The sequence below is a fragment of the Tamandua tetradactyla genome, chromosome 1 (genome assembly GCF_023851605.1).
Source record: "Tamandua tetradactyla isolate mTamTet1 chromosome 1, mTamTet1.pri, whole genome shotgun sequence".
NCBI classification, from domain to species: domain Eukaryota; kingdom Metazoa; phylum Chordata; class Mammalia; order Pilosa; family Myrmecophagidae; genus Tamandua; species Tamandua tetradactyla.
In genome coordinates this window covers 208,501,663-208,524,738 of record NC_135327.1, presented here as the reverse complement: position 1 = coordinate 208,524,738, position 23,076 = coordinate 208,501,663, and the positions used below count along the sequence as shown (strand labels likewise).

Sequence of the window (23,076 nt, the reverse complement as noted above, 5' to 3'; positions counted from 1 at the left end):
TCCAAATGCAGTCAAGTGTTTGTAGAAACACAGCCATAAAAACGTCTACTTCTTTGCCTTTTTTCTTTTTCTGTTGGCACAATGAGCGACCTCTGCTTTGACCAGATTCACCTGAGCTGGGGGCCTATTTTTAGTAGTCAGAATTTGTTAATTAATGCCACAATTGTTTTTTGGTTGGGTTCAGCCCCTGCTGTTGTTAAATCTCTTTCCTTTCACCTCTGGGAAGCAGCCTGTTGGGGAGGGACGCTGGCTGCTGCAGCTTGGGGAACTCACAGTTCTGGGGAGGTTTGTAACTTGTCCAGCTGGTCCAGACTGGGGTACACTGTGTGTCCAGTAACTGATGTGGCCCCAGGAGCTGTTCTGGACTGTTTCTGGTTATTTAGTAGTTGTTCTGGAGGATGAACCAAAACACACACATTGCTAAACTGCCATTTTGGCCCCTTCCCTCAGTTCACACTTTTGCTTGGATCTTTTGACTATGTTTTAATTGGGTTGTTTATATTCCTATTGTTGAGTTTTAAGAGTTCTTTTTATATATTGGATATGAGTTCTTTATCAGACATGTGATTCCCAAATATTTTCTCTCAGTTTGTGCCTTGTCTTTTCATTCTCCTATCTTTCACACAGTAAAAGTTTTTAATTTTAATAAATTACAACTTATCAATTTTTCTTTCATAGATTGTTCTTTTGATATTGTTTCTAAAAACTCATCACCAAACCCAAGGTCACATATGTTTTTCTCCTATGCATTCTTCTAGAAGTTTATAGCTTTGCATTTTATATTTAGGTACATGATCCATTTTGAACAGCTTTTTGGTGAAAAGGGCAAGGGTTTTGTCTAGGCTTGTTTATTTGCATATATATGTCCAATTAGCACAGCATCATTTCTTGAAAAGACTGTATGTTTTCCATTAATTAGCTTTTGTACCTTTGTCAAGGTCAGTAGATTGTATTTATATGGGTTCTATTTCTAGGCTGTCTATTCTATTCCATTGATCTATGAGTCTAATCTTTCACCATCCTCTCTTGATTACTATAGCTTTATAGTAAATTTTGAAATTTAAGAGCGCAAGTTCGCCAACTTCGTTCCTCTTTAGTCTTTTATTAGTTAGTCTGTCTTTTGCCTTTCCGTATAAAGTTCAGAATCAATTTTCCATGTATATAAAACAGCTGGCTGGGATTTAAATTGGGATTATGTTTAGTCTATAGATCAAATTATCAAGACAAAATATCTTAACAATATGAGATTTTACCATCCAGAATGTGGATTATTGTTTCGTTTATTTAGACCTTCTTTCATTCGTATTTTATAGTTTGTTGCATACATATCTTGCATGTATTTTGTTACTTATGCCTAAGCACTTCACGTTTTTTTTTCTTTTTATTGGCCTGGGTTCCAGGAATCGAACCTGGGTCTCCAACATGGCAGGCAAGAATTCTGCCACTGAGCCACATTGCAACTGCAACACCCGAGCACTTCACTTTTTTTTTTTAATTTTTTTTTTTTTTTGCAGGCACCAGGAATTGAATCAGGGTCTCCAGCACGACAGGTGAGAATTCTACTACTGAACAACCATCACACTACCCCCAAGTACTTCACTTTTGATGCTATTGTTTTAAGTGGTATTGTTTTTAAATTTCAAATTCTGATTGAAAATTTGCACATGGCTGACATATAAGAAGGTAATTGACTTGTATATTTATCTTGTATACTGTGGTCTAGCTATACTCACTTATTAATCATAGGAGATATTTTTGTAGATTTTTTCATACTTATTTACATAAGATATTATGAAATAAAGATAGTCCTATTTTGATGGGAAAGCAGCCATTGTGCAAACAGGTGCCCCTCCTGAGCTGGCCCAATAAGAGCCTTGAGCCTGGAATATTCCCTTATTCAGAAACTGGACAGTGAGCTCATACTCAGCCCAGATTCTTCCTTATAAGGTAATCCTCCCCTGATCCAGGTGCACAGCAAATCCTTACTTACACATGGGCGTCATATGACAGCTGGACTCTGGCTATCTGCTGGCTGAAAATGACCTTACTCTGTCTCTTCCCTATGTGAGTACACGTTGTTCCTTCCAGTACCTATGTGACTCCCATTTTTAGTATCTGGCCACACTCTTGTATTGGAGTGGGTTGACATCTCCTAGGTGTCTCTTCTGGCTGGCAGTCTGGTGCAGTGGGCATCTCCAATTAATGAGCCATGGCATGGTGGTGACTTAAGGAACCCAGTGTTCCACTAGGGTACCAGCTGCCTGCAGGGTGACAGATTGAGATGATGGCCTTCCTGTGGCTACAGGGAGGCAAGTGTTCTGTAGATACCACATTGTCTACTGGGCCACAAACTACAGAGGTGGGCCCGGGACGGGGTACTGGAGTTTCACCAGGTCTGGCTAGTTGCAGGCCCCAAATGCCTGAAGCGTTAGCTAGGGGTGATAGCAGAGGCCACGAGGCTTTCTTGGAGAATGCTAATAGATTGCTTTCTATAAGCTTTGAGATTCCAAAGGCGGAGCTGGGGGAGGTGGATTGGTGGGAGGCCTTGACCATTCTCCTTAGCCCCTGCTCCCACCCCAACTCCCCTGCAGAGCTGAGTGGACAAGATTAGAGATCTAGGGTTCGAGGAAGACTGGGGAGCAATTCTGCAGCCACTGCTTATGGCCTTTCAACAATGGCACCAGGCCAAGCCTGAGGGTGACTCAGGAGCTAAGTATCTATCCACAAGCAGGTTCTTGGCACCAGCAGACACCTAGACATTCCTGTGGCTGTTGAAACTGGAGAAAGGAAGAAAGAAGAAGAAAAGAATGTAAGCTGTTTGGGATCTCATTGCCGAAAGGCCTTTAAAAACCTTTGAGACTTGGTTCCTTTGCTTCCAGGATAATGGAGGCAATCTGGTGAAAGCCTTGAGAGTGTCGGATTACACCCCCACCCACCTTCAAAGCCCAGAGCACAACCTGCAACCTCTGCCCAGACAGTAGTGGTAGCTGTAGGGAAGGTGGGGTGGCCCTGCCCCCCACCCACGTCGTCCTGCAGCTGTGGGACCCCAGCAGCATTCACTTGAGCAATGACCGCAGGAGGCAGGGATGACCCTCGTGGCAGTGGCCAAATGACCGAGTGCCCTGTGGACCGGCACCGCGGGGCGGGCACTGGGCTTCAGAGAAGCAGGTTCCTCTGCCTCCAAGACTAAAGAGAGGGGGAGGGAGAAGGTGGGGCGGGAAAATGGGGAAGCAGAAAGACAGGGAGGAAAGATGGTAACTAACCTCACCCCTACTCGAGGTCGCTGTGTCTGCAAAACTGGCACAGGAGGGGTGCATGTCACCTGATGGCAGCTCTCCAAGCGCACCGTCCCCCTTTCGGGACGCCTGAGCTTGGCCCACACCCAGGAGGGCTGCTTTGCGCTGCTCTGAGACTCACCCAAAGAAGAGCGGCTCTGCTGGGCTCTTTGCTCCCCCCACAAACAAACGGGAGGCCTTGCTGCAGTCTGCACCCTGGGGGTGTAGTGACCGTCGGGGTGCTGTTCCCTTGCCCTCCTATGAACCTTGGGATGGGTCTCAGGGCCTCACAGGCTTTTTACCCCATCATCTCTGTTGAAGTGCCTGTGTCCCCAGGAGAGAAGGAAGCCTCGGGGGAGGGGCGGTGTTGGGTGGGAAGATTTCAGAGTGTTGTGATTTTGTGGTCACTGGATGCTAAAAGGATACTGGCATTGGGAAGAGGGGGAAACAAATAATGCCCTCCGGTTTGGGGTCTGAGGCCACCACCAGTATGATTCTTGTACAAGCTGCCCACACACCTCACTGTGTGGCCCCACCATATAATGTATTATTGGTAGAGATGTGTTTCTATGTGCACTAGTGCCCAATCCCTAATGGGAATTGCTGCAGTGGGAATTGTGTTGGGAATGGGAATTGTCCCATTTTAGTGGGGCATATGAAAGACTGAACTTCAGTGACTCATGAGCTGTGGCTAATGGCCTGCTATTTGATGAGGCCACTGGCAAGACAAAGTGGAATATGAAATCAGACCTCTGTGGGGATAAGGCAATGGGCTAAATATCAGTTCTGCTCCTAATGAGCTTTTCTCCCATGCCTCTGGCTGGTGAGGGCATCAGAACCAACAGCAGACCAGGCTTGTCAGCTGAATGTAGAGGCTGAGATAAGACAGCCCATGAGGGTTCAACCTCCATCCTGGACTGGGCTTTCACGTATGGACTGTCACTGTCAATAGAAGACTTAAGAACAACATGAAAAAGCTGTCCTAGTGACAGACTCCTGTCCTCAGGCCAGCATCTTCTGAGCAGATAGATCATAGGGCCTCTCATTTTACTGGATCCTGACTGTAGCTGGGACACATTCTGTGGGTTTGGCCTCGCCATTCCCATGCATTCCACTGACTCAGGCCCCACAATACCCTGCCCAGGCCCGACAATACCCCATGTGTTTCCCGTTCAGCTATTTCCTGAACACATTGCATCTGATAATGACACCAGTTTCGCAGCCCATCAAGGGGCATATGATGGACTTTCCATGCCCTATTACACCATGAAGTCACAGGGTGGGTAACTGAACATTTTCATGGACAACTAAAGGAGAGGCTTAAGTGGCTGTGGGAGGAGACAAGATAACTCCTCCCTGGATGACATACCTCAGGTGAGAAGCCTCAACGCGGCAATTCCAGGAAAGGGTGCTTTCCATTTGTACCGTATGTTTGATAACCAAATCAGGTACCTGGGGAGGCTGGGGGAGGGGACATATTAATGATTTTGCTTTTCAGAAATGCTTCTAAATTTGTTCCCTCCTCCTGAAGAAAAACTCTCCATGCTTCCTTTTCAAATTGCTGTGAGCCCTTTTGGTTCAACTTAGTGCTGATGCATAATCACACATGTTTCTGTTTGCTAAAGCTGCCAGAATGCCAGAAATGGGTTGGATTTTTCAATGGGGTATGATTAGTTTACAAATTTACAGTTCTGAGGCCATGAAAATATCCCAATTAAGGCATGAAGAGGAAGATACCTTCTCTGAAGAAAGGTTGCTTGCATCCGGGGTTCCTCTGTCAGATGGAAAGACACATAGCAATGTCTGTGCTCCCTTTCTCTTGGATTCTGGTTTCAATGGCTCTCTCTCTCAGCTTCTATGAGTCCTTCCTTGTTTCTCCTGGGATATTTCTCTCTAGGCTGTCTGGGCTTTTCCTATCATGTATCCTCTTTGCAAAGAACTCCAATAAAGAATTAAGATTGAATGGGCTGGGTCTCATCTCAGTTGAAATAGCCTAACCAGAAATTCCCACATATTATAGGCCTGTCCCCACAAGAATGCATTAAAAGAACATGGTCTTTTCTGGGGTACATAAAAGATTCAAACTGGCACAACACCTGACAGTACTGATTTCAAGACAGGAAGATGGAGAACCCTAAGGCTGGAGTCCCACCTTGGAAGGTGCTATTGGCGGCCCTGATAAACTGACTGCCTGGTGAATGCATGCTCTGCTTTGGATGCCTTAGCACTGGAAGCTCTTTGTTTCCAGAGGTTTTGCATATGCCCTGTGAGAGTGCACTTTTTCTGTGTTCCCTATTATGACACCTGCTTTTTGAAATAGCCCCTCAACATCTGTTACTGGACAAAGGCAGTGAGCTGTCTTCCCCATGCTCGATGACCCATTCCTGAGACACCCAGGGTTGCAAAGAGAGAAAGAGTTTATTGCCAGGCATGAAGCAGGAAAGCAGATGGCCTATCAACATGAAAATCTCTCTGTTACAATATAAGTACAGTAATTTGGACAGTTTTATAATATCAAAAAAATGGGCAGGTTTTAGGATAATGAGCACAATGACTCCAAATGATGTAATTAGAGGTGATCTAATTAGTTGGCATGCACAGATTGATAACATGCTTAGTCACAGAATATATGTAAGAAGATGGTCTTAATAGGATGGTAGGCATGATTTTTAGTATTATAATGAGGTAAGGTGACTTATAGGTTAAAGTCTGTATTAGTTTCTTAAATGCTGCCAGAATGCAGTATACCAGAATTAGAATGGCTTTTAAAAGGGGGAATTTAATAGGTTACAGGTTTACAGTTCTAAGCCTATGAAAATGTCCAGATTAAGGCATCCAGGGAGATACCTTCATTCAAGAAAGGCCGATGGGTTAGGAACACCTCTGACAGCTGGTAGTCACGAGACTGGCTTCTGTTGGTCCCTTGCTCTTGGTCTCCATTGCTTTCAGCCTCTGTTCCTGTGGGGTTTCCTCACTTTGCTTCTCCAGGGTTGGCTTTCTATCTCTTGGCTTCCTTTGGCTCTCTTTGGGTTCTGGCTTGCTTAACATCTCAATGCTATACCTGCTGGGCTCCAAACATCTTCAAACATGGTGTCTCTATTCTCTGCCTGTCAGCTCTTCTCTGAAGTTTCTTTCACCTTTGTCATTTCTGTCTTTTCTCCAAAAATGTATCCCCTTTTAAAGACTAGTAAACTCTTCAGGGCCCACCTGGAATGGATAAAGTCACATCTCTAGCAAATCAAAAGGTCACACCCACAATTGGGTGTGTCACATCTCCGTGGAGATAATCTAATAAAAGGTTTCTGTCCTGCAATATTGAATCAGGATTAAAAGAAACAGCTGCCCCCACAAGATTGGATCAGGATTAAAGCATGGCTTTTCTGGGGTACCTAATAGATTCAAACTGGCACAAAGTCTGAGCTACCGCACATGTTAGGTGGGCCCATTTTGGTTAGATCAAGCTTCAGTTATCAAGATAACTTTGGACCTGGAGGTGTTTGATTTGAGTTGACCCAAGACTCTTCATTAATAAACATTAGGAACTGTCTTTGGTGAACACGAGTCTCCAGAGTTGCAAAACTGGAAGAAAATGGGTACAAATGAGGGTCAGTCATCAGTTTTTACAAACACAAGGGCACAAGATAAAGGTTATACAATCATCAAAGATCAAGGCAACTAGATTAATTTGACCATTTCTGGTATTTCCTCTTGGCTATTCTAATACACTTAGAAAGTAAAAAAGAAACATCTACAAATTGATTTAATAATCATAATCATTTGTTAATTCCTAACTTCTTGGCTACACATCCCACCCATTCAGGTCTAGGATGGGATAGCTTAGTTTTTCCCATAGGTCCTGAAAAATCAAGGGATGGAGTTGAAGAATCTGGTGCCTAGCTAAGAACCTAGGTGTGATCTTTTCAGGCCTGACCCTAGGCCATTACTAAGGCTTTGTCTGGCAGGTCTCACAGGGGAAAGATTTGGTGCTCAGTCATTGCGATGATACGAAACAAATGCAGGTTCCCTGCCTGATGCCACAACAGCCAATCCATAACCCCAAGGTTTCAAAAAGAGAGAGTTTATTGCTATGGATGAAGCAGCAAAGCAGATGACCTCTCAGCCCACAAATCTGTCTCCCCAAGTCTGAGAAGTTCATAGTTTTTACGGATGCAGACAAGAAGGGGTGGGGTTGTTAACTTTACAATAGTAAGTGTACACAGGGCTGAGACTAGTTGAACTTGAGTAATTTCAGATATTAACTTCTGCCTATTCTACAGTATAGAAAGAATAAGACACCTATATAATGGTTCAATAATCATAATCATTTGTTGACTCTTAATTTCTCAGTTACAGCACTACGGTTTCTGAAGGGAGTTGCAGTCAGTCACACATGACACCCCAGGCTGGCCATGCTCTTAAACATGTCTCCATTTGAAATGAACTAAAAAGGATTCATGCTCAAGTGGGGTGGTTGTCTGTACAGCTGCAATCCCCCTTGAGCTCTTTCTTTAATTTCTTTAGCTGACAACTTTAGTATTTGTGGTTCTTGGTTGAGAACTTGACTCCAAGGAGGTCTGGCCATATTTCTAGGAATGGTCCTCCTGGAAGCCACAATTAAATGCCATGTAAACCTGATAAGGAAGCTTTCCAAATGAATCATCATCATTGGAATTATTCATCATACACATCTCCACCTTCAAATTTGAGGTGGTTGCTGGTCCTACTGATTGTGACCTTCTATTGCAATTTTATTTGTTATAGCATGGTATGGGTGAAGGGAAGTAGACTGTTGGGCAAGGAGTCATCATATGACCTGCCATGCCTCCCAGGGTTTGCCCAGTCAGAGCCCTGATCCAGAATAATCCCTTTTTTGGGGAGTAGGCTGTGAGCTTATTATACTCAGTCAAAATTATTCTTCCTTGTATGGTGATCCTCCACTGTCCCATAGGAACAGCAAGTTCTTTGAATTGCTTCATCATGTATGTCATGTGACACCTGACCAACTCCACTAATATATCTGCTCCTAGCAGGGAAGGGATGAGGTAGCCCCACTGTAGCATCAGAAGGGACCCACTCGCTGAACTGAAAATGGCCCTGGTCTCTCTCTTCTCTATGTGAGTAAACACTGTTCTATCCAGTGCCTCATGTGAGTTGTGCTTTTACTGGGGACACCAACACTTGCATTGGAGTGGGTTGACATCTCTTTAGTGTCTCTTTTAACTGACATATTTCTTTCTTTTCAACTGCATATTTTCACTTCTTTGTCTTGCTTATTGTTTTAGTTAAGCATTCCGGTTTGATGATGAATAACAGTGGTAAGAAAGGACATCCTTTTCTTGTTCCCAGTCTTATAGGTAAAGCATCCAGTCTCTCACCATTGAATCTGATGTTAGCTGTAGGTTTTTCCATATGACCTTTGTTGTGTTGAGAAAGTTCCCTTCTATTCCTAGTTTGATGAGATCTATTATCATGGGTGGGTGCTGTGTTTTGTGAAGTGCTTTTTTGTAACTGAGAAATTAAGAATTAACAAATGATTATGATTACTGAATCATTATATAGATTTTTTCTATATTGTAGAATTGACAGAAGTTAATACCTGAAACCACCAAAACTCAACTAGTTTCACCCTTGTTTATAGTTGCTATTGTAATGGTTATTCTGGCCTAGTCTAGTCCTGTTTATATTTTCTATTGTAATGGTCATTGTAAACTAGTCTCAGCTCTGTGTATGCTTTCTAATGTAATGGTAACAAATCCGCCCTGCCCACCTTGTCTGACTCCATATATACCCTGAACTCCTTAAACTCAGGGAGACAGATCCAGGGGCCCATAGGCCATCTGCTGTCCTGCTTCATGTGTAGCATTGAACACTTTCTCTCTTAAACCCTGGTATTATGGATTGGCTGCTATGTACAATGGGCAGAGAACCCTCTGCTTTTGTCCAGTATCAATTTGGTGACTATGAAGGGAGAAAGATTCCTAAGAAGCAAGGGTTCAGAATGCCTGATGTTTTGGAGCCCCGATGGGACAGGTAAATGTAGTACTTAAGTCTTTTGCGACTGCTAGACTCTTTTAGTCTAGAGGCTTGGCAGCTGCATTTTTCTCTACTCTGCTGGTACTCCAGACCGCTGGCATCTTGAAAAGCTTCAAAGAGAGAAAAGAGTTCCCAGTTTCAGGTCCAGACGTCTGACCGAGTGAATGGGTCATCAAGTTAAAAGCAGATCAGGAAGTTAGTCCAGCAGTTTTGAGTCCCTGGACCTAGGCCTTGAGGTCCTGAGTCCCACTTCCAGAATGTTGTCCCTTGCTCTGATCTCTGTACCTTTCTGTTTTCTGGCTACCATTCAGTATGAGATTTGGGGCCCTACCCTGAGTTTGTTTGTGGAGTATGCTCCTGGAAAGTAAGCAGTCCAATAATTAATTGGTATTTGATGAAATTGAGTATGCCTGCTTAACTATTTAACTGGTGTGTTATGTAGGGATAATGTTGAATACCTGTTTAAATGTTAATTAGTATGTTCGGTCTAGTTATTAATTTGTGTGTTACTTACATATATAGTAAGTGTTAAGTGTCTGTTAAAATTTGTTAGTCATTGTCTTATTGCATTTGTATTGTTCAAGTGTTCCTAATTGGTTATTGATTATTGAAATTCTGAGAAATGGGAAACTTTGGGCAAGTGAGAGGAGAAATGGGGTAACAAGATACATGTTCAATCCTTTATTTGTCTTTCTCAGCAATCAATGTTGAAAAAAATGTAAAATTTTGCCTGTAAAGATTAGCAGCCACCTCCACCCTGTAACCAAGGGTCCAATAGATCAGGAAAGCAGGAAACTCCCTTATTCTCCTACTCTGTATCTCTCTTTATCAGACGTAAAAGACCCTGAGATAGAAATGATCTCCCCCTCCCATACAAAGCAGTGTAGTCATGCTTTCTAAAATCAGCAGCAGAGCCTCTGGCAAGTTTCTACCTCATTGGCAAGTGCCAATTGGTAAGAGCCTACAGCAATGCATGAACAGCGAGGCCCTAGAGAAATTATAATATTCAAGCATACCAGGAAAAGTAGGGTTCAAATTAGCGAGTTTTCTATCTCTATGCTTCTGGGTGGGTTTTTTTGTGTGTGTTATCTTCTATTTGTGTCTGTTTGTGCAGTGTTTATTTTCCTGTCTCCAAACGGTAATACCAAATTGGCAAACAAAACTCTTAAAAGAGCTGTATTCAGATTTCTTAAAGATAAGTAAGCACCTATATAGTAGTACTCTTGGAGACCTAGAGGGGGAGAAAACAATCTAGGTACCAGGGTTCAAAGTGTTAGTTTTTACAATGACAGTAAAGAAAAATAAACAGTGAAAAGAAATCAACCCCCTGGAATTTCCTGAAGGCAGTAGAGGAATGCTTTGGGGAAAGGCAAAGACTTTTCCAATTGCTTTAGGAGCTTTAGAAGAAATATATCTAATAATTAGAAACAATTAAAAGAAGGGCATAAGAACTCTCATCAACACTAAGGCCACCTTAGGGGTCTTAAATCGTTCATTTAAAATTTTTAAAACCAAGCCTTGGTTCTTTCCATCTCACCTAACCCTGCCCCTAGAGCCTAACCAGCTAAGACAGATATGGGGAGGGGTTGGGTAGAGAAGGATGGGTAAGGGTAGGCTTGATTTAGAATTCTTTCTACTGGGTCTGGAGACTAGAAATGAGGGGCGCAGATGAAATATTGTGAAGTAGGCCATGTTTGTTCTGAGAGAATTCCCCAATTTGAAATTATTTTTTAATTCCCAATCATACCTTTGCAACAGTAGCTGCAACAAACAAATCATTATTAAAATATAAATAGCTTTAGGATAATGGTAATAGAATAAGATCTAATTTCCAAATTTCAGAGAGTAAGAGAAAATGTCCCTGAAAGACATAGTGAAGCTTCCTGGAGTTATACTTGGAGAAAACTAAACCACTGTTGCATATTTTCCAGAGCTTGAGGCTTTTGAGAATGTTCATAATTTTAGGATATTATGAAAACAAAAAGATTTTTTTAACCTCCAGTAGAAAAAAGGAACATCATATCTATTAGATCTTTAAGATGGTGAAAAATGTAAGTTTGTGTTTAATGAAATTATTAGTTTGACAAACTATTTTAAAGTAATTAAGCTTTGTAGGAGGTTTAAGACTGTATCAAAGATCCTTTTGGTGACAAGGTATGTGAGTATGTAAATATGCCAATTTGAAACTGTAGTGTACCCCATAAAAGCCATGTTCTTTAATCCTGATCCAATATTGTTGGGTGAGATCTTTTTGATTATGTTGTTTCCATGCAGACATGTCTCCAACCATTCAAGGTGGGGTCACTTATGGAGTCCCTTAAGAGTAAACCATTTTGGAGAGAAATTGCAGAGCCCACACAGGCCAAGACTTTTGTAGGTGCAGGAAGAAAACATCCCAAGGAAAGCTTTGTGGAAATTGTGGAAATGAATTTTGTCTGTTGTGGTCAATGCTGACTAAAATTTGATGAGTTTGAGAAGGGAGAATAGTTTGGTAAATGGCTAGTTTTAATGTGAGAGACAGGATCTGAGTGGATATGAAAAGTTGTAGAATAGTTGAGTTTCTTTTACTCAACACTAATAAAAAATTTGATAGTCTTACTTATCACATTATTGAAGAGCTTTTCATGTCAAACTGTGTGGTCATAAAAAATTGGAATTTAGTCTCTCTTAAAAATAATGCAGATTCCAAAGGAAGAGAAGTTGATTTTATCCAAAAACTAAATTTTCTGTAGCACATAATCTAATTCAACCTGTCTAGGTAGATGATTTAAACAACAAAACTCATGGACCCCAGAATGGGAATGAGGGCTTGCAATTCTGTAGAGTTTAATGTAATATCCTGATACATTCCAGAGTATGTTGAACAGATCATTAAAAAGTACTGGCAACATCCCTTGATGGATAGGAGGAAAAATGGTCCTATTAAGCTTTACCACTGGGAAAAGCCCTGATACCGTCTCAAATACTAGAACTCCCAAGTCAACAGGCCAAGCCCTTTATCTTGAGGCTTGCTCTTGTGAAGCTTATTTATGTAACAGAGAAGTTTAACTTACCTATAGGAATGGCTAACAGTAACTTCCAGAGAACTTCTTTTGTATTCAGATATGGCCTCTTTGTTTCTAAGCTGAACTCTGTAAGGAAAATCATTACCCTCCCCGCTATGTAGGACATGACATTCAGGGGTGAAAATCTCCCTGGTAACATAGGAAATGAATCTAAGGGATGAGTCTAGCCTTAGCACCGTGAAATCAACAATGCCTGCCTGACCAAATTGGGGAAAAGAATTGTAACAAAATAAGGTGTCAGTGGCTGAGAGAATTCAAATAGAGTTGAGAGGCTACTCTGGAGGCTACTCTTCTGCAAGCTTCACCTAGATATTGCTATTTGCCATGGTTTGACAAACCCCAACCAAAACCGTTCCTGCCAACCCTAAAGAATACCCATGGCATTATCTGAGCTTCTACAAAGGTTCCATGCAGTATGATTACTTTCGAGGAACATACAAACTCTAGATGGGTTCCTAGGCCGCATAAGTCCTGAAACCCAGAGGGGCCAGCCTCTCCAGAACATCAACCAGTTCCATCCTTCATCCCATATTATTGACAGTACTTTTCAACATAAAAAAAGTTATAATGGGCATAGCCCAAATACCCCTAGAGATTGGGAGAGAGATCACAGGAGAAGGTGGAGTTGTAACAGAGCAGATAGGATTTAACAAATGAATATGACTGCTGAACCATTATGTTGATTTTTTTCTTTAGTTTCCAATGTCTTGGTGAGTTAGAAGGAAAAACCCAAAATTGTGGAGTTGTAACCCATGACAAACTCTGAAATCTGCTCTACAACTAATTGTTTGCAGTGTGAGTTGAAATATATTGCTTTTTTACATATATGCTATTTTTCACAATAAAAAAATATATAAAATAAAGACACCTAGGGCTCTAACTGAGATTCTATGAAAGTTCAATGCACTATGATTACTTTCCAGAAAACTACACACTCCAAATGAATTCCTGGCCAGATAAGTCCTGAAACCCAGAGGGGCCAGCCTCTCCAGAATATCAACTAGTTCCATCTCCCTATCCCATATTATTGACAGCCCTTTCCAACATGAAAAAGTTTGAATGGACATAGCCCATATACCCCTAAAGATTGGGAGAAAGATCACAGAAGAAGATGGAGTTATAACAGAGAAGATAAGGTTTTACAAATGAGTATGACTGCTGAGTCATTATAATGATATTTCTTTTAGGCTCCAGTGTCTTAGAGCAGCTGAAAGGAAAAACTGCAATTGTGGAACGGTAACCCATACCAAACTCTGAAATCTGTCTTATAACTACTTGTTACAATGTACTTTGAAATTTATTCTTTTTTGTATATATATTATATCGCACAATAAAAAAATTAAAATGAAAACAATGAAAAATAATGCAGATTGCTGTTCTGCTCTTAATGAAACATGATAAAAAGTTTTCTTAACCATCTGGGTATTCTTTCTAGAAGAGACAGATTTTATGTCATATCAGAATAATAATCTTGTTGATTTTTATGCTGACATTATCATCATTTATTTTAGAAGACTTTTTATCGTCACTTTGTTTAAATAAGGGGCCAAATCTTGTTTCACAGTAACCCATTTTCATTTTTAACATAATGTTCAAACCTGACAACTTCAGACATTTTGCCCTTTCAAAATCGATCTCTACAGATTATCTTTTATTTTAATCTTTGCAAAGGATGTGCCCTCTTACCTGGTAAAAGTGAGATGATATTACATAAAGAGTGTTTGGAGGAATTGCAATAATCAAAAAAGATTTTCTTTCCTTCTGTTAACTAAGAGTGAACTGTTATTCAAATATTTAGAGGTTATATAAAATTCCTAAAGACTTGACAATGTTCTCACTGTCCATATTACATCCTCATTCTGATCTGCATGATGTTAGACAACTACTGTTGTCTATTGATGCTATTAGGAATGGTTTTGTTATTCTTAAAAGAAGATTACAGAACAGGCCACGATGGCTTAACAGGCAGAGTTCTCACATGCCAGAGACCTGGGTTCAATTCCCAGTGGCTGCCCATGGCAAAAAGAAAAAGGAAGTTTACAGATCATGGAACAATGAAATCTACTTGTCAGTTATACTGCTTTACTCTAATGCATCTCTGGAAATTCACCTGTAAGTCAGAACTTCATCTTCAACAAAAAGGGACTTTAAAGGAGAAATAGTGCAAGTATATAAATCATGTTCTGCCTGTTAATTCACATAATCCTGGTAAATGTGTAAAGCTGAGTGTGCTGGTTTGAAGCTGTTATGTACCCTGGAAAAGTCATGTTCTTTTAATCTGATCTTGTGGGGGAAGACCTATTGTTAGCTGGGGTCTTTTAATTAGGCTGTTTCCATGGAGATGTGATCCTGCCCATTCAAAATGGGTCTTGATCCACTTATTGGAGTCATTTAAGAGGGACACATTTTGGAGAAAGCACAGACACTTGGAGACAGAAAAAAAAAAATACCTCAGAAGATGCTAGCTAAGAGGAGAAATCCAGAATTTTCCCAGGAGAACCTAAGAGAGGACCCAGGAATCAGAAGCTGAGAGCAATGAAGCAGGAGCAAGGACAAGCAGATGCCAGTCATGTGCCATCCGAGTTGACAGAAGTGTTCCAGATGCCAGTGGCCTTTCTTCAGAGTCCAGGTATCATCTTATTGGTGCCTTAATTCAGGCAGTCTCATGGCCTTAGAATTGCAATGTGTAATATAATAAATCCTCTTTGTAAAAGCCAACCTATTTCTGCTATATTGCATTCCAGCAGCTTTAGAAAAGCAAAACAGATTTTGGTACTAGAGAAGTGGGGTTCTGTGATTAGCAAAACCCAAAAATGCTGGAATAGCTTTGTAAATGAATAAGGGGAAGATTCTGGAAGAGCTGTGAGGAGCTTGATAGAGAAAGCCTAGATTGCCTTGAAGAGACTGTTCTAGGATATATGGACTCTAAAGATACTTGGGATGAGATCTTAGAAATGGTCTGGTTGCAAATTGGAAGAAAGGTAACCCTTATTTTAAAGTGGCAGAGAATGTGGCACATTTGAGCCCTGGATTTGGATGGAAGGTAGAATTTGAAAGTGAACAAGCTTGTATATTTAGCTGAATTGATTTCCAAACGGAGTTGGAAAATACAGCCTTACTTCTCATTACAGCTTACAGTAAAATGTGAGAGGAATGAAATGAATTGAGAACTGAACTCTTGGCTACAAAGCAACCAGAAATTAATAGTCTGAAAAATTCTGGGCTTCCAGAAAGTGAGACCCCAGAGAATCATACCCCAAATCAAATAAATCAAATAAAGATTTACCCAACTGTGGAAACAGTCATCCATTTCAGAAAAAGCCAAGAGTGGAAATATAATTATCCTGAAAGAATTTGTGCAAAGTCCTATTGTCTGACAGCTGATACCCCTTATACTGCATGCCAACCGTACAAATTTGTTTTATGAGATCTGTATGCATGGAACCACTGCCAGTCTAGACTAAAATGAAGAGAAAAGACAGATTGAAGGAAAAAGGACTTCAAAGACAGAACCATGGAAACTAAGGTCTGGAGCCAAGAAACCTTGGGCCGGTAGAACAGACTCACTCATGCATGTGGAAAGGGTGAGTTTGCCCTGGAGGCAGTTGGGCAGGCTTACTGCCTTGCTGTTCAAGAAAGGCTTGATACCTCAGGCCTTAGAAAGAGTGGGGCACATTTCTTGGCAATTCAGGAGAGCCTGGCCACCATCCCACTCTTCTGAAGGGGTAGAGTGTGTACTCCAGAGATGGCAGAGAGTCTGGATGCCACCCAGATGCTGGAGGAGGCGGAGTCAAGAACAAGGTGTTTTTCCCAATTTTGTAACCCTCTCTCCAGTGTTTGAAGAGAGCAGGTCCACTGCATAAGTCCTTGGAAAGATGAGACTGCCTCTCTCAAGTGCCAGGGATAAAACATCATTCTATAAATGACTATCAGACTTTGCAATATAATGGAGTTTGCCCTGCAGGTTTTCACAGTTGTTTGGGTCTGGTGACCCCTGTTTTCCTTCCAATTTCTCCTTATGGAAATGGAAAAATTTATCCTTTGACTGTCCCTCCTTTGTAATTGGAAGCAGATTACGTGTTCTAAGTTCCACAAGTTTACAGCCAGAGGAGAATTTCACGTTAGAATAGACCACACCTGTAAGTGATTTTAATGAGATTTTGTACAGTTTATGACTTTGTATTATACTGAAATGGTTTAAGGTGTTTGTGATATTGCAATGGAGTGAATGTATATTGTATACGGAAAGAACATGTCTTTTGAGGGTCCAAAGAGTTGAATGTGCTGGTTTGAGGCTGTTATGATTTCCAGAAAAGCTGCCTTCTTAAAATCCAATCATGGGATGGCACACCTAGTACTGGGAGGGAGCTTTGGATTAGGTTGTTTCCATGGAGATATGGCCCCGTCGATTCAAGGTGGATTTTAATCCACTTACTGGAGTCCATTAAGGGAGAGGCATTTTGGAGGAAACATAGACACATGGAGACAGAAAAGAAAATACCTAGGGACGTGCTAAGCTAAGAGATGAAATCCAGAATTTGTCCTGCAGAAGCTAAGAGAGGACCCTCCAATCTGAAGCTGAAAGCAACAAACCATTAGCAAGGACCAGCAGATGCCAGCCATGTGCCTTCATAGCTGACAGATGTGTTTCAGATGCCAGCGGCCTTTCTTCAGAGTCCAGGAATCTATCATCTTGTTGATGCCTTAATTCAGACATTTTCATGACCTTGGAGCTCTAAATTTGTAAACTCATAAATCCTCTTTGGAAAAGCCAATTCATTTCTGCTATATGGCATTCCATGATTTTTGGCAAACCAAAACAGTGGGACAGAACAAAAACTTCGACATTTTCTGGCTGATGTTTCCAGTATAAGCCAACAGTCAAATGTCTTTATTTCTGAAACTAGCTTCATTTAGAAAATGCTTATAAAAAATTAAGGCCTATATTAGAAACTCTTACAGCAGTCCCATATATCCCTGAGCTTAACTGTTTTTTCTAAGTTCTGAGATGCTTTGTTCTTTGTGTATGACCTGGTAGGTCTTTGGAATTTTGGGTATCTGTGTGACATCTGCGACTCAGCATTAGGGTACTGCAGCTCTGAAACTCAGCATTACTCCAGACAGCCACTTAAAATTTTTTTAATTTTTATTTTTTATCATCCCATAGCTCTGCATTCTTCACCATGATCATTTTTAGAATATTTGCATCACTCCAGAAAAGAGAAAGAAAAAGAAAAAAAAAGAACTCATATACTCCATACCCACAGTATTTCAATCTACCCGGTTCTAACCCTTTATCTTCTCCATTATTTATTTTTACCTCCCCCCCTTTTTTAAACTCATCTATCCACACTCTGGATAAAAGGAGCATCAGACACAAGGTTTTCACAATTACGTAGTCACATTGTAAAAGCTATATAGTTATACAGTCTTCTTCAAGAGTCAAGGCTACTGGAACACAGTTCAGCAGTTTCAGGTACTTCCATCTAGCCGCTCCAATACACAATAAACTAAAAAGGGATATCTATATAATGCATAAGAATAACCTCCAGGTTTACCCCCTAACTCCATACAGCTGTTTTTAAAGTAAAAGAAAAAGAGATTAGAATTTAATTAGAGATGTGAATGAAGTTGATCTGGGTAGGGCTAAAGTAAATCAGAATACAGGATAAAAGATGTTATTGTCTGTATTTTAAGACCTTTTATTCCTTTTTAAGAACAAAGGAATAGATATTTACTTTAACCAACATTTAAATTTTCTGTGGCACACTAACTTAATTTACTTGTCAGTTTATTTAAACAACTTAATTCAGCTTTATGTAGCAGAGAACCTAGACTATGGAATGATATATTAGTATAATTTTGATGTAATACTCTTACACATTTCAGAGTGTTTTGGGCACAACATGAAAAAGTATTTGTAAGGTCCCTGAGGGGCTGGTAAAAGAAAGTGTGGAACTATTAAACTTCCCCACATGAGGAATTCTTACCATTCTTACAAGTAATCGGGGCTCCCAATTAAATAAGCCAAGCCCTTGATCTTTTTTTTCCCCTGTAGGAACAGACTATACATTGGGGAAATTATAATACGTTCATAGAAAGACTAATTTCTCCACAGCAGGAAATAAAGATGAAATTAATAGCATTGGTAATTCTTTTTTTAACTCTTTTTAGTGTATAATATAACATATATATAAAGCAAAGAAATAAAAAAGCAATAGTTTTCAAAGCACTCTTCAACGAGTAGTTAAAGGACAGATCCTAGAGTTTCTCATGGACTGCCGTATGATCCTCGTATATTTTTCCTTCCAGCAGCTCCAGAATATAGGAGGCTAGAGGGTTTAAATATTTTTTTATCATCGCAATAAACTTTTTTCCTTTTTTTTGGTGAATAATAGCATATATACAAAAAAACTACAAGTTTCAAAGCACAGCACCACAATTAGTTGTAGAACGTATTTCAGAGTCTGACATAGGTTACAATTCCACAGTTTTAGGCTTTTACTTCTAGCTGCTCTAAAATACTGGAGACTAAAAGAGATATAAATTTAATGATTCAGCACTCATATTCATTTGTTAAATCCTATCTTCTCTGTATAGCTCCACCATCACCTTTGATCTTTCCATCCCTCTCTTTAGGAGTGTTTGGGCTATGGCAATTCTAAATTTTTCATATTGAAATTGTGTATCACTATTATGGGGTAGGGAGATGGAACTATCTGATGTTCTGGAGAGGTTGGGCTAGGTTTCAGGACTTATCTGGTCTTGGAGGTTGTAGGTTTCTGGAAAGTTACTCGAGTGCATGGAACCCTTGTGGAATCTTATATATTGCCTTAGGTGTTCTTTAGGATTGGGTGGAATGGTCCTGGTGGGGGTTGGCAGGTTATGATAGGTAGCAAGGTCTAACTGAAGCTTGCACAAGAGAAGACCTGAGTAGCCTCTCAACTCTATTTGAACTCTCTCTGCCACTGATACTTTATTAGTTATTTATACTTCTTTTCCCTCCTTAGGTCAGGATGGAATTGTTGATCCCACGGTGCCAGGTCTCCTTCTTCCCTGGAATTCTTATCCCACATCACCAGGGAGAATTTCTCCCTTGGATGTCATGTCCCATGTAGGGTGAAAGGCAATAACTCCAAGAACTTGAGCTTGAGGCTTGCCCTCATGGGAGACTCTTTTTAATAATGCCAAAGCTAAACTTACTTATAGCTAATACCTACAAGGATCCCCAGAGAAACTCTTTTGTTGTTCAGTTGTGGTCTCTCTCTTTAAGCCAAACTCTGCAAATAAACTCACTATCTTCTCCTCCACATGGACATGACGTCCAGGGTTGTAAGTCTCCCTGGAAATGTGGGACGTGACTCTCAGGGATAAGCCCAGCACTAGTATCATGGGACTGGTTGACCAAAAGTGGAAAAAGAAATAAAAGTAAAGTTTCAGTGGCTAAGAGATCCAAATAGAGGTAAGAGATCATTCTGGAGGTTACTCTTATGCAAGTTTCAGCCAGATATTGAAAATGCCACAGTATGCAAGCCCCAGGTAGGCACAAGGTTTTTGTTCTTGAAAACTCTAAGGAACAGCTCAGGTTCTATCTGCAACCTATAAAATGTTTTTTCTCCATGTAACAGGGTTATGTCACCTCCTTCTACTCCTTTTGTTAAAACTTACAATTTTCTTTTTGTTTGTTTGTTTAGTTGTATATTCATCATCATGATCATTTCTTAGAACATTTGCATCAATTCAGAAAAAGAAATAAAAACAGAACAGAAAAAGAAAGAAAACGAAAACAGAAAAAAAGTTGTACACATGTGATAGTTAGATTCAGTTGTCAGCTTGGCCAGGTGCAGGCACCTAGTTCTGTTGCGATGGACATGAGCCAATGGTACGTGAACTTCATCTGTTGCTGATTACATCTGCAGTCGGCTAGGAGGTGTGCCTGCTGCAATGAATGACGTTTAACTTAATTGGCTGGTGCTTACCTGAGCGAGCACAACCTAGCACAGCCCAAGCAGCTCAGCATACCTCAGTACAGCACTCGCATCTCAGCCCAGGCCTTTGGAGATGCAGAAAGGAATCACCCCGGGGAAAGTTGTTGGAACCCAGAGGCCTGGAGAGAAGGCCAGCAGAGATTACCCTGAGTCTTCCCCCATAAGAAAGAACCTCAGATGAAAGTTAGCTGCCTTTCTTCTGAAGAACTAACAAAATAAATCCCCTTTTATGAACAGCCAATTCTTCTCTGGTGTGTTGCCTTCCAGAAGCTAACAAGCTAGAACAACATACCATACCCCTTACCCCTCCCTTTCATTGATCACTAGCATTTCAAACTAAATTTATTTTAACATTTGTTCCCACTATTATTTACTTTTATTCCATATGTTCTACTCATCTGTTGACAGGATAGATAAAAGGAGTATCAGACACAAGGTTTTCACAATCACACAGTCACATTATGAAAGCTATATGATTATTCAATCATCATCAAGAAACATGGCTCCTGGAACACAGCTCTACATTTTCAGGCAGTTCCCTCCAGCCTCTCCATTACATCTTGAATAACAAGGTGATATCTACTCAATGTGTAAGAATAACCTCCAGGATAACCTCTCGACTCTGTTTGGAATCTCTCAGCCATTGACACTTTGTCTCATTTCACTCTTCCCCCTTTTGGTTGAGAAGGTTTACTCAATCCCTTGATTCTGAGTCTCAGCTCATTCTAGGATTTCTGCCCCATGTTGTCAGGAAGGTCCACACCCTTGGGAGTCGTGTCCCACATAGACAGGGGGAGGGTGGTGACTTTGCTTGTTGTGTTGGCTTGAGAGACAGAGGCCACATCGGAGCAACAAAAGAGGTTCTCATGGGGGTGACTCTTAGGCCTAATTTTAAGTATGCTTGACCTATCCTTTGTGGGGTTAAGTTTCATATGAACAAACCCCAAGACTGGGGGCTCAGCTTATAGCTTTGGTTATCCACACTGCTTGTGAGAATATCAAGAAGTCAACTTGGGGAGGTTGAATTTTCCCCAGTTCTCACCATTCCCCGAAGGGGACTTTGCAAATACTTTTTTATTCACTGGCCAAATCACTGTGGGATTTATCGGGGCGTCACTCTGGACAAACCAACAAAATCTCAAAAGCATACAATTTTCAATTTAATTATGAACCTTATTTTTCAGAGCCATAAGCCTCCAGATTGTTCCTATGCCATTTAAGCCCTGAAACCCAGACGGACAAGTCTCTCCAAGAACAACAACTAGTTTCATTACTCTACCCTTTAATGAACATGCTCCTTTCCAGCATGAAGACAGTAGAACAGTCCTCACCCAGATATCCCTCAAGATTTATGAACGAACAAAATTAAAAGGGAGTAAAAGAAATGAAGTATTAACAAATAATTTATGACTACTGAATCATTATATAAGTGTTTTACTTTCTATATTTTAAACTAGGCAGAATTTAATTCCTGAGACTACTGAAACTCAACTAGTCTCACCTAGACCAATTGTTCTGGCTAGAACTTCTAGTATAATATTGAATAGCAGTGGTGAAAGTGTCATCCTTGTCTTGTTCCTGATCTTTAGGGGAATTCTTTAAATCTTTCACCATTGAGTGTGACGTTAGTTGTGGATTTTCTTAAATGTTGAGAAACTCCTTCTATCCATAATTTCTTAGTTTTTATTTTTAAACAATAAGGTGTACTAGATTTTGTGAAATGCCTTCTTTGTTTTTACTGAGAAAATCATGTATCTTTCCCCCTGCATTCTATTTAGGGAGTGTTTTGCTTTGGTAAGGCTGAAGAAATGCAATATACCAGAAACAGAATGGCCTTTAACAGTGAGGATTTTTAGCTTACAAGTTTACACTTTTGAGGCTGAGAAAATGTTCAGATACGGGCATCAACAGGCTGGCATCTTCTCCCCAAAGACCAGCTGTTGGTCATCCTCAGATCCTCTGTCACATGGCCTCACACATGGTAATGTCTGCTGGTCTCTCCTTTTTCTCCTGGGTTTCGTTGATTTCATCTTCTGGCTTCAGTGACCTCTACTCTGAGCCTCTGTGTGTCTTCTTGTCTCTCTTCACTTTCTGTTTGTTTTCTGTGTGTCCTTTATCTTCTTATGAAGGTCTTCAATAAGAGGATTAAGACCCACTTTGAACGTTATAGGTCACATCTCAGTTGAAATAACATAATCAAAAGTCCCCCCAACAATAGGCCTACACTCACAGGAATGGACCAAAAGTACGTGATCTTTCCTGGGGTCCAAACAGCTTCAGGCTACCACATGCAGTTTATAACACTGATTGCTTTTCATATATCACCTTGGTCTGTAAGGTTCTTTCCTTGTAATATCTTTATCAGGCTTGGTATCGGGATAAGTCTGGCCTCATTCCATCTCTTGAATTCTTAGGAAGAGATTTAGAAGCATTGGTGTTAGCTCTTAAATGTTTGGTAGAATTCACCGATGAAGCCATCTGTTCCTGGACTTTTCTTTGGCGGGAGGTTTGATTATTGATTAAATCTCTGTAGCTGTTACAGATTTATAACATGTATAGACATATTGGATATGACAATTATAGCACATAGGGGGAGAAGGGAAAGGAACTATACTGGAGCAAAGTTTCTGTATTTTACTGGAATTAAGTTAGCATGATCTTGAATTAGTTTGTAACAAATTAAGACACATATTATCAAGTTAAAATGACTACTTT

The 23,076-nt window shown here is 40.5% G+C and overlaps 1 protein-coding gene across 3 annotated transcripts in view; it reads left to right on the top strand.

Annotated features, from left to right (window-relative positions):
* The first annotated feature begins 1,998 nt into the window (after positions 1–1,998).
* Positions 1,999–23,076, top strand: part of LOC143675731 (isopentenyl-diphosphate delta-isomerase 2-like) — a 30,375-nt gene continuing 9,297 nt past the window's right edge. Inside the window, exon 1 of one of the 3 annotated variants that reach the window (XM_077151774.1) lies at positions 1,999–2,064. In XM_077151774.1, the coding sequence (XP_077007889.1) occupies positions 2,039–2,064 (26 nt within the window). In that variant the 5' untranslated portion in view covers positions 1,999–2,038. Of the gene's footprint in view, positions 2,065–8,168; positions 8,390–9,174; positions 9,306–23,076 lie in introns of those variants that run through there. The other 2 variants (XM_077151772.1, XM_077151770.1) reach the window with 2 other exon arrangements.